The sequence below is a fragment of the Callithrix jacchus genome, chromosome 5, assembly GCF_049354715.1.
Source record: "Callithrix jacchus isolate 240 chromosome 5, calJac240_pri, whole genome shotgun sequence".
Lineage (NCBI taxonomy): Eukaryota > Metazoa > Chordata > Mammalia > Primates > Cebidae > Callithrix > Callithrix jacchus.
The window spans coordinates 33,690,842-33,702,941 of NC_133506.1; the positions used below are offsets into that span (position 1 = coordinate 33,690,842).

The 12,100-nt window shown below is 51.0% G+C and overlaps 1 protein-coding gene across 1 annotated transcript in view; it reads right to left on the reverse strand.

The window, feature by feature from the left end:
- Positions 1–11,735, reverse strand: part of KIAA1755 (KIAA1755 ortholog) — a 47,290-nt gene extending 35,555 nt beyond the window's left edge. Inside the window, exon 1 of the mRNA XM_035298583.3 lies at positions 11,524–11,735. Coding sequence (XP_035154474.3) covers positions 11,524–11,526 — 3 coding nt within the window. The 5' untranslated portion in view covers positions 11,527–11,735. The remainder of the gene's footprint in view (positions 1–11,523) is intronic.
- Between the last annotated feature and the right edge of the window lie 365 nt (positions 11,736–12,100).

Sequence of the window (12,100 nt, forward strand, 5' to 3'; positions counted from 1 at the left end):
GCTTTGGGGTCATTTGTCACGCAGCAATAACTGATACAAGTCCACGACTGCAGACCGTGGGGCCGGCTGCCTCCCATGTACCACCTAGATGTGGTACAACCACGACCATATCAGACCCAACCTGGCAACTTCCCAAACCTGCTTCTCCCTAGCCCTGCTTCAGCGATGAGCCCACCACCAGTCAGGTTCCCAGGCCAGAACTCTGCTCACAGCACTGCTTCTCCTCCTGCCTCCCGACCCACAAACAGCCCTCGGCGTCTCCCCCACTCCACCTCCTCTCCACCAGCAGCTCAGCAGCCATGTGCTCCGCTCCATTCCCTGCTCTGGCCCTGATCCAGGCTTCACTGCCTCTTCCAGGGAGGAATCCAGAAGGCAGTTCAGCCCATCCCCCCTGGAAGTCAGAGTCCAGGAGAGAAACACTGGGCCCAGGATTCAGGATCTCCTGACTTCCTTGGCTGCCAAATGCTGGTCTTCCTCACCACAGCCATTTTCCACCAGGACCCCAGAGTGACCTTTCTTAAATGCAAACCTGACCTCGTCAGTCTCTGCTCCAAACCCTTCAAAGCCTCCCACTGTCTTCAGGAAACATCAGCCTCCAGGCATCCAGCTCCCCTGAGATCAGGCAGCTGCCCCCTGCACCCGTCTCCCCCCAGCCTCGCCAGCCCTCTCCGTGCTTCGGCCACAGTGGCACATGCCTTTGCCCACTCACCTCCAGACCTCCACACATGTGGTGACTTCCTGCTGCAAAGCCCTTCACTCCCACCCACCTCAGCAGGCCAACTCCTCATTCAAGACTCAAGACAGCCCTCACCTCCTCCAGGAGATTTCTTGAGCACCCCTCACTGTCTCAGTGAGATCAGGTGTCCGCTTTTCTGGGCTCCTATAGTGCCCATATCACAGCAGTGCCCTCTACAGGCAGGTGTAATGGGTAGAATGACCTTCAATGATCTTTGCCCATTACACCTAATCTCTGGAACCTGTGAACAGGTTACCTTACAAGACAAAGGGGAGTTAACGCTACCGATGGAATTAAGTTTGCCAGTCAGCTGACTGTAAAACAAGGAGACCATCCTGGATTAGACAAATGGGCCCAGTGTAATTGCCAGGTGGAAGGGGATGCAGAAGAGGGAAGAGTCAGAGGAAATGTGACTATGAGCTGGGTGCGGTGGCTCACACCTGTAATCCCAGCACTTTGGGAAGCTGAGGTGGGAGGATTGCCTGAGGCTAGGAGTTCGAGACCAGCCTGGCCAACATAGTGAGCTCCCACCTCTTATTACATTAAAAAATAATAAATAGGCTGGGTGTTGTGGCTCATGCCTGTATCCCAGCACTTTGGGAGGCCAAGGTGGGTGGATCCCTTGAGGTCAGGAGTTCGAGGCCAGCCTGGCCAACATGGCAAAACCCCATCTTTGCTAAAAATACAAAAAGTAGCTGGGTGTGGTGATGCGTGTCTGTAGTTCCAGCTACTTGAGGCATGAGAATTGCTTGAACCTGGGAGATGGAGATTTCAATGAGCCGAGATGGCGCCACTGCACTCCAGCTTGGGCGACAGAGCAATAATAAATAAAATAAAATAATAAATAAGTGGAAATATGATGACAGAAGCAGGATCGGAGAGATGTGATGTCGCTGGCTCGGAAGATGGAGGGGGAGCCAAGGAACACATCTCCAAGAAGCTGCAGAAGGCAAGCAAATGGATTCTGCCCTAGAGCCTCCAGAGGAGAAACAGCCCTGCCAAGACTTTGTTTTTGGCCCACTGAGATGCATGTCAGGCCTCTGATCTTCCATTACCTTCAAGATACTACGCTTGTGTAGAAAGCACGTGAATATTGGCTGCAGTGGCACCGGGAGGCCCGCACGGCGAGCACTGGCTCCATTTCCTCTCTGGGGCCTCTGTGTCTGCACAGGATCTGGCACAAACTGGTGCTTTGTAAATTTTATGGAAGAAGGAACAACATGTCCCTCTCTGAACCACATTTTTTCTTTTCTTTTTTTTAGAATTGACATGGAAGTCTCTCTCTGTCATCCAGGCTGGAGTGCAGTGTTGCTATCTCGGTTCACTGCAGTCTTGACTTCCTGGGCTCCAGCAATCCTTCCACCTCAGCTTCCCGAGTAGCTGTGAACCACAGGCACCCGCCACCATGCCTGGCTAATTTTTGTATTTTTGATAGAGATGGGGTTTCACCATGTTGTCAAGGCTGGTCTCGAACTCCTGAGCTCAAGTTATCTACCCACCTTGCCTTCCCAAAGGGCTGGGATTATAGGCGTGAGCCACCACGCCTGGCCAGAACCACAATTTTTCTGTCAAATAGACAAGTTGGACTAGGCCACAGGTTTCTGCTCAGGTATGGTCTTAGGACCCGTGGGTCATGAGCCTCACGGATGACCCCGCATTCTGGTCCCCCCAGCCTGGTTGCAAGCTCCGGGTCCACCTGTTTCCCAAGGGCGTAAAGGGAGATGAGAATAAATAAGGACCCCATGCAAAGGGAGCTGACTTAGGAGGGAAAAATCATTTTAGTAAATGAGGCCCCTGAGGACAGAGAAATACAATAGAAATCCTGAGGAGGAAGAGGGTGACATTTCTCAATGTCAGCAAGATTCCAATGCCAGGTGGTGGGCGCAGGGGGCCACCATCACTATTTGTAGAATGAATGAGTGAACAAATGAGTGTCCACAGCCCATTGTGAAGGAAACAGGGTCTGGGCACTGCTGTGGCAGTGAGCTCAGAGAGGATGTGGACCCACAGGCATTTGGTGCCAAAATGACACGTACCCAGGAGGTTTTACACTGAGGTGGGGGAGGGGCCTTCAACTTGGCAGAACAGGGAAAGTCTCTTCTGGCCTGGTGTCCCCTTCTAATCCCCCCAACCCCCACCAATCATGGTTAAACCCTGACATTTCCCACCCCATGTTGCCCAGGCTGGAGTGCCATGGTACAATCTTGGTTCACTGCAACCTCTGCCTCCCGGGTTCAAGCGATTCTCCAGCCTCAGCCTCCCAAGAAGCTGGGATTACAGGTGTGCGCCACCACTCCTGGCTAATTTTTGTGGTTTTAGTAGAGATAGGGTTTCACCATGTTGGCCAAGCTGGTCTGGAACACCTGACCTCAGGCGATATGCCCACCTCGGCCTCCCGAAGTGCTGGTATTATAGGCATGAGACAATGCGCTGGGCCCCATTATAATCGTAAGTATCATTTTTGTCAAGTAAAACAAACAAATAAAAAGGGCACAGGTTGATGCCTTTTAAACTTATAGATGAGCCCCTTATATATATTAAGAGACTTAACTCGTTGAGCTCCATAATCCAGAAAGAGCTTCATAATCCAGAGAGAGTATTAAACTCTAGGGACATCTGGTCACCTCTTGGAGGCTAAGGGGGTCTTCTCCCTCAGAAAGAGGCCCCTTGCCAGGTATCTATGTCATAACTGCGGTCTGCATCCTAACGTAGGGAGTGAGATAAACTATATTTCTGATGTACCTCAGTTTCCCCTTCTGCACATACGTGGAATTTTGATTCCTATCCTATCTCTCTCAGACGATTGTTCTAGAGACACAGGAGCTAATGGACGGAGAAGGTCTTGGTTGGAAAGTCAAAGCCATCGCCGCGGCTGTCGCTGTTACTCATCCTGTCAGCCCAAGCCAGGTCCCAACCTCTGTGTGAAGCATCCCCCATCCTCTGGCCCCTCCCTGTGTCCACTGCTGTCACCCCAATAATAACAACCGTCTCCAGGTGGCTACCGTGCCCTGGTCCCCTTGCATTCTCTTGCTTAGCCCACACAACGATGCCAGGAACCAAGTAGGAAAGACCTATTTTGCAAGTCAAGAAACTGAGGCTGATCTTGCCCAAGACCACAGAGAAGAGAAAGACAGAGCCGGGATCCAACTCAGATTGGGGCCTGCAAAGTCTGCCCAGAGCTGCCCCTGTCTCCTGCCACCCCCTCTGCTTGGGGACCACCAGCTGTGGGGACTGATGATCCCAGCTACCCAGTTTCTAGTGGGGCCTGCAAAGTCTGCCCAGAGCTGCCCCTCTGTCTCCTGCTGCCCCCTCTGCCTGAGGACCACCAGCTGTGGGGACTGATGATCCCAGCTACCCAGTTTCTAGTGGGGCCTGAAGAAACTGTTTACCTCTCACAGAGCAAGGCACACAGAGTGGGATGCCCTTGGCTTTCACAAACTGGCTTGGTTTGCCACACACTGTTACCGTTCAAGGTGCAGCCAGTAAAAAGGAAGAATGTTCCAAGTTAACAGGGCTTTGAGCTCTTCGCCAGCACGTTACCCACCACAGGCCTGAACCCCAGGAGCTCATAAGCCATCCAAGTACTGGGGGAAGCACACCGGGAAGGGGCGTCCCAGGCGGCTGCAGGAAGGAACGCTAACCATTCTCTTTCTCAATCCACCTGGCAACCCAGCCTGGGACCACGGGAACCCAAACACCAGACGTGGGCCACTCAACGTGATTTCCATGAAACTTAATAGATGTGTTTCCATTCCTTCCCAGTGAGCACAGCCCGCAGCCCGGCTGGTTCGTTAACTGTTCCCAAGCAGGAGCCAGCAGGTGTGAGGTTGAAAAGGAAGAAGACAAGCCACAGCCCCCTCTCCTGCAGCCCAAGGCCAGAGAAGGAGACACCAAGGGGACAGGCAGAACGAGGCCCAAGCTGCTGGCCCCTATACCATGCTCATGGCCCTCCAGACTGACCTGGGGAACCCTGTTGGTTTGGAGGGACTTAGAAAACTATCTGTTGGCAGCGGTTATACCTAGGCAGGGGAGTAGGGGCGTGTGTATACTTCTATTTCAATGCTTTGCAATGAGCTACTATTATTATAATCTTAAATATCATTTTTATCAAGCAAAATAAAAAAAATAAAGCGCACAGGATGATACCTTTTTACCCACGTATGAGCCCCTGTAACCACGTACCCAGATCAAGAGACAAAAGATCTCCACCACTCCAGAAAGGGGCCTCTTGCCAGCCAAGTCTCCCACCCCTGACTATTGGAATTTTTTTTTAAAGAAAACAGTGTCATATAGAATGATCTATAGTATGAGTAAAACCACGTAAGCCTAGAAAAAAGTCCAAGTAGACATTCAGTAAAGTGTGAGCTGCAGATACCCCTGAGGGCTGTGGGGGGAGGGGCCTTGTGGGGCAGCCTTTTAATTTCCTTCAGAGTTTGCTGGATTTTCCAAACATTCTGTAACCAGCTTGTATAGCTTTTATAATGAGGAGGGGAAAAAATAACAGTGTGAGTGTGTGTGTTTTTAAGACTGGTTCCCTTTGTAAATGGTCTCACCAGATGTTAGCTGGAGCTTCTGAAATGTGGACTGAGCTTTTCTTAAAGGTCCAGATTTATCCATTTACTGCCACAGGGAAAGATTCTAGCAACACTTAGTGTATGCCACCTCCTTACTTGGGAAGAGAGGCCTGAGAAGAGCCCAGATGGACAGAGTCCTAGGGCTACCTTCAATTTCTGCCCTGTTCCTTCACTCACTGGGTGACCCTGGCTTCAGTTTCCCCATCTGTAAAAGGGAGGCACTGGGTATATCTAGCTCCAAGGGCCATTCCAGTAGGGACATTCTAGAATTCGAAGTATAATCAGGGGCCAGGTGCAGTAACTCATGCCTATAATCCCAGTGATTTGGGAGGCTGAGGCAGGAGGATCCTTTGAGGCCAGAAGTTGGAGACCAGCCTGGCCAACATAGTGACAGCCTGTCTCTATAAAAAATAGAAAAACTTAGCCAGGCATGGTAGGTGGCTCATGGTAGTCCCAGTTACTTGAGGTGCTGAGACAGAAGGATCACTTGAACCCAGGAGGTAGACACTACAGTAAACTATGATCACACTACTGCACAGCGAGTCCCCAGCTCCAAAAAAGAAAAAGTACAATCTAGCTCAGGAAGGTTTAGAGCTGGGATGTGGTTTCTAAATGGGATCAGTTAATCTTCGGTTGGTGAGAAGGTGTAAAACGATCTGTCTCAGCTGGGTGTAGTGGCTCACTCATGTAATCCCAGCACTTTGGGAGGCTAAGGTAGGTGGATCACCTGAGGAGTTCGAGACCAGCCTGGCCAACATAGTGAAACCCTGTCTCTACTAAAAATACAAAAATTAGCCAGGTGTGGTTGCGGGTGCCTGCAATCCCAGCTATTCAGAATGCCAAAGCGAGAGATTCACTTGACACCGGGAGGCAGAGGCTGCAGTGAACAGAGATCGGATCACTGCCCTCCCTCCTGGGCAACAGAGTGAGATCTGTCTCAAAAAAAAAAGTCGGTCTCATCCATCTTCCTGCCTCAGGCTTAGGGAGAGTCTAAACCAACAGCCAGATATAAATAAATGTTTCCAGCGGCCTGACAGGTGACATAAAGACAGACGCTGGCCGAATGTCAGAAAGCACTCACTTCCACCCTTTGGAGATAGCCTCAGCACAAGAGAAGCAATAGGGAATAGAGGGGCTTGGGGCACACACCCCTTCTCATTAGCATCAGCTCAGAGTTTCTTCGGCCCAGCACCGCCGGATCTACTGATTTTTCAGTTAAACCTCCCAATTTTGAAAAAGTTGGCCAAGCCAAACACATCTGTGAGCCAGAGATGACCCAGCAGGTGTCAGGTTGTGACTTCCAGTCTCAACTACCTGGGACACTCCTCTTGAACTTCTCCAGGCTGGAGATTCTAGAACCAGCACTCTGGGGCTCTGGCTGCCAGGAAGTTCTTGCTCACTTCCAACTAAAACTTCTGCTTTAAGTCCGTTTTATTTTTGTTTGGGCGGAGGTATGAGTGAGAATTGACTTCGTATAAAAAAAAAACTTTCAGAAACTGGAAAAATAGCCCTGATGCAGTGAACCAAGAAGCAGGTGGGTGTCAGAAGACCCACGTTCAAAACCAGCTCTTTCTGTATCATCTGTGTGAGCTCGACCCCTTCCCCTTGCTGAGCCTCAGTTTTGTATTTGTTCCTTTCTCTCCCTCTCCCCTTATCCTCTGCCCTGGGCTCACCATCTGCCACCCAAACCACATCACGATCACAAGTGTAACCAGAGCTGCTTCCTGCTGTCTTGTGCGTTAGCCCCGTGCTAAGCATTTTCTATTAACTATTTTCTCATCCCAATCATTCTATAAGCTAGGTATTTTTATTCCCATTTTACAAGTTAAGAAACTGAGCTCAAGGCTCTACTGCTAGTAAATGGCAGAGCTGGGGTGTGACCGTGAGCACAGAACCGCCAGCTGTCCTGTCTCTTTCCCCGGGCTCCCTGCCGCTACGCCAGGCTCCTCTTAGCCATCATGGTGGGCTTCCTAACACACAGATCCAACTGTGACCCTCCACTGCTCCACAACCTTGGGGGGCTCCCTATTGCCTTAGCAGCTCACTGGCCTGGTGCTGCTCAGTCACCTCCCAGCTTACCTTCCCTGCTCTTTCGAAATATACTTTATGCTCTAGCCCAGGGGTTTCCAATCCTCATGGCCCTCATTCATGAGGTTCTCTTGCCATGCTCACATACTCTAATTTGTTATTGGCTTAATCTTTTTTATTAATTATTATTTACTTAACGTTTTTGTATTATTTACTTAACTTTTTGTCAATTCTCTTTCAACTCAAATTTATTTTTTGGCTGGGTGTGGTGACTCATGCCTGTAATCCCAGCACTTTGGGGAGAACGTGGCAGGAGAATCGCTTGAGCCCAGGGGTTCAAGACCAGCCTAGGCAACACAGGGAGGCCCTATCTCTACAAAAAATAAAAAAATTAGCTGAGCATGGTGGCATGCACCTGTAGTCCTAGTTGCTTGAGAGGCTGAGGTGGGAGGATTGCTTGAGCCTGGGAGATAGAGGCTACAGTGAGCTGTGATCATACCACTGTACTCCATCCAGCCCAGGTGGTAAAGCGAGACCCTGTCTCAAAAAAAAGTATTTGTATTTATTATTATGTGTTTGTGCTGTTTAAATCACTTCCTAGTAGTCATTAAGATGAAAATATGCAAACTAAAAAATGTTCATCTGAGTGCCATCTAAACTCTCCCCTCCTGGACCCCTTGATGGATGCCTCACCTCAGGAAGTACCACCTGGACACACATGTCTGTGTTTCTCTTTCCACTGCACTCCTCCCTGGACTCTTCTCTTTGCTCTTCAGGACACACGTGCTTCCAGGCAGAGGCATGGACTCCCACCACCCATCAGACACAGCCTAGAATTCTCTGTGGATGAACCTGCCTTCTCCATGGACTGCCAGCCCCCAAGGCAGGAACCAGGTCTTTATACAGGGCATGGCCCACAGTAGGGAACTGGGGTGGAGGACTGCCATGCAGCAGGTACTTGGGCAATGTTGAATGAATTAAATGAATTGAACTTCGCTGGGTGTGGTGGCTCATGCCTGAATCCCAGCACTTTGGGAGGTTGTGGTGGGAGGATCACTTGAGGTCAGGAGTTCGAGACCAGCCTGGCCAACATGCTGAAACCCCATCTCTACTAAAAAGTACAAAAATTAGCTGGGCGTAGTGTCACGCACCTGTAGTCCCAGCTACTCGGGAGGCTGAGGCACCAGAATTGCTTAAACCTAGGAGGCGGAAGTTGCGGTGAGCCAAGATCGTCCCACTGCACTCCAGCCTGGGCGACAGAGTGAGATTCCATCTTAAAAACAAAACAAAACAACCCTGAACTTGACCAGTTTTTCTCACAGGTGGCCCACACAACTGTTTTGGGAGGACATAGATCGAGGGAAATCAAAGCGAGAAAGTGACTCCAGTTCTCTTCCTACCTCCCGCTGACACCAAGGACAGCACCTCAGTCTGGGGTCACTTTATCTCGAGCACCTCTCAGACACTCATCACTCCTTTTAACAAAAAGAAAACAGTCCTCAGGCTTGAAATTGTTCACCGCCAATCTCATCCAGCCAGAATGTACTAACGCAGATTTGCCTTCATTGAGTACTTCTTTTTTCGCTACCCAGGCTGGAGTGCAGTGGCTCGATCTCGGCTCACCGTAACCTCTGGCTCTGGGGTTCAAGAGATTTTCCTGCCTCAGCCTCCCGAGTAGCTGGAATTACAGGCGCCTGCCACTACGCCTGGCTAATTTTTTGTATTTTTTTTAGTAGAGGGGGTTTCACCATGTTAGCCAGGATGGTCTCAATCTCCTGACCTTGTGATCCACCTGCCTCAGTCTCCCAAAGTTCTGGGATTACAGGCATGAGCCACCATGCCCAGGCTCATTGAGTACATATTTTATAGTTTCTATTTATGACAATAGATACTGATTTTTTTTGTGGTAGTGATATAAAATTTTCAATTTAAATATATTTTTCAGTGTACAAAGTAAGTTGATTTAAAGAAAAATATTGAGCAAGTAAAAAGTGGTAAATTTTATTATTTTCTTATATATTTTATCCAGTAAGTGGATGTGTAAAACTTGTCTCAGTCATACTAAAATGTGGACAACATGGGACAGGATCAACCCTGAGCCCCTTTTGCCATGACATTCTCTGACATGGGGGTGCCCCAAAACACTAGACAGCCATTAATCAAATGTCCCACAAAAAATTACAGCTATATGGGTTATCATAAAGGAAAGATACATCACATGGTAGAGTGAGAGTCAGGGAAATCAGGGAAGGCTTTCCTGAAGAGGTGACATATGGGTGGAGATATACTGGGTGAATAAGAATTCATTAGGTGAAGGCAGTCCTCCAAACAGGAACACTATGTGCAAAGGCCCTGGGGCAGCAGGGATCATGAACCATAGGAGGCTCTGAAGCAAGGCTGGAGTGGCTGGAGCACAGAAGTAAGGCGAGGGAGGTAGACTGGCAACAAATTCTGGCACACACACACACACACACACACACAAATTCTCCCAGAATGTCCCAACTTTTTTCAAGGTCTTTACTATTTAAAGACAGGCAAAGGAAGAGAATCTGCCCAGTGTTCCCAATCTGGAAAGAGTTGCTTACTCTTTGACGGGGCAGGGGGTGGGGGGCAGACCAGTGCCTGACCTTGATCTGAGGATCTGGGGTTCAGTGAGGGGTTTCTGGATTCTAAAACTAATAACTAGGTTACGTGTGAAGCCAGGAGAGGTTTGGCAAACACCAGGTGCAGGCTGTGGCCTGGGGTGACTGTGACCGCTGAGTGAAGGCTCAGAATCCAGACTCTCCTAACTTGCACTTTCTGGTGGGGTGACCTTGGACAGCTACTTAAGTTCCCAGAGCCTGAGGTCCCCATCTTGTTGGAGATAGCAGCAGGTCTAATCTTCGAGTTGGTATGAGTCACACCGACTCCTGCATGGAAATCACCTAGCACAGGGCCCTGCCTGTAGGGAGGGGAAATAACCATTGTCTTATGAGAGTATTTTCACACAGCTCCAAGAGCTCTGTCCTGCCAGTGCATGGATGTAGGTGCCTGGTTGGTTTTACAGTATGTCTGTGGTGTGTATGCCAGTGTATGCCCACATTTTACCAGCATGGGGGAGCAGGTGGACAAGGCATGGGTGTATGAGAGCATGTGAACCTGTTCAGCCATGTGAGTCAGTGGGAGCATTCAGGTGTGCTCTGTGCATGCGTGTGTGTGTGCGTGTGTGTGTGAATACCTCTATATGAACTTCTTCTGTTTGTGGACATGCATGTGTGTGAGTGAAAGCCCACACAATTCAACATGGTTCGTGACAATCCTGGGGTTAAAACCTTGGCCTGTCTTCACAGCTTTTTTCCACATCCTTACAGCTCCCGTGAATCTGCCTGGGGCTCTTGTATCTGTCTGGAGCTGGGCAAAGATCCCCTGAAAACAGACTTTTCTTTCATTCCCTGTTCTCAGATACTGGCACAAACGCACTCCCACCACCACCACCAACACACAGACACACACACACACACACAAATTCTCCCAGAATGTCCCAACTTTTTTCAAGGTTCCAGCCCCAAAAGTCCAGGGATGGGGGTACTACCCCCCTCTTCCCTCTCCCCAGGCTACCTCCCCAGCCAGTTTCCATGGATGCACTCTGTATGTATTCAGACAAAGTGTATATCTGACTTCCATAGCAGAGTCTAAAACAGCAAAAGCATCCCAAGTTTTGGTAAACAGTTCTCTCCTTTTCACTCTGGACCCTTAACCCTCCTCTCTCTGCACTTCGGGGCTGGTCTGGGAGGGGAATTTAACCCCTACCACCACCCTCCCTGATCCAAACTCCATGCCAGGACAATATGCATATCAGTCAGTTCCAAAACTAACATGCAAAACCACCCCAAGTCTCGTCCAAGCCCGAGGGCTGAGATTCAGGCTCAGGTCTAAGGGTCGGGGAATATTAAAGTTTCCAAGTCCAGTCTTACTCCATCCATACACACACGGAGAAGCCCGGAGAGGATGCGGCCAGAGATGGGCTCCCACCCCTGACGCCCCCATCCCTGCGGGAATGCAGGCAGGTAAGCATAGCCCTGCCGAGGCGCTAAGGGTCGTCTCAGCGTAAAAGGCCGGGCCACCCGGGCTGTTCTGTAGGGAATGTGGAGGGCTGTGCCCGCTGAAAGGGGGCAGAGCGAGGTGGTCCAGGCCTTGGCGCGTTACCATGGTGACGGGCTGCAAGCGGCAGGCGGCGCGGCTCCTCTCCTGGGCGAGGGGTCTGTGGGTCCGCGGGTCCGTCTGTCTAGGGCAGTCTCGGGCCCCACCTAGCTCTGGAGCCAGCGGAGAGGGCAGGCCCGGAGCACCGAGCCCGGAGTCATCTCGGAACAGCGGTCGGGGGGGACAGGCAGAGAGACAGACAGAGGCAGAGAGGGACTGAGGCTGGAGACCGCGAGACACAGAAGAGAGCAGCGGGCGGCGCGGTCGCAGGGGCGGGGCGGGGCGCGGCGGGACAGCAGCCCCTTTGTGCCCGCGCCCTCGCCCCCGCCCGCGCGCCCGCCCCCACCTACCCCACCGCCCCGCCGCTCCCCCCACCCCATTGCCTCCGCCCACCCCCTCGGCCGCCAGCTGGAATCCGAGGAACCCGAGCCTGCCCCTCACCGAGTTTTCCTCCCGGCTCTTCGCTCTTCCCATTGCGCACCCGGCCCGGACGGCCCCATTGTACAGACGGGAGGAGCGAGACCTCGAGCCGCAGCAGCCGGGTTAAGCGCCCGCGGAACTCACTGGCAGGCCTGAGTTCGAG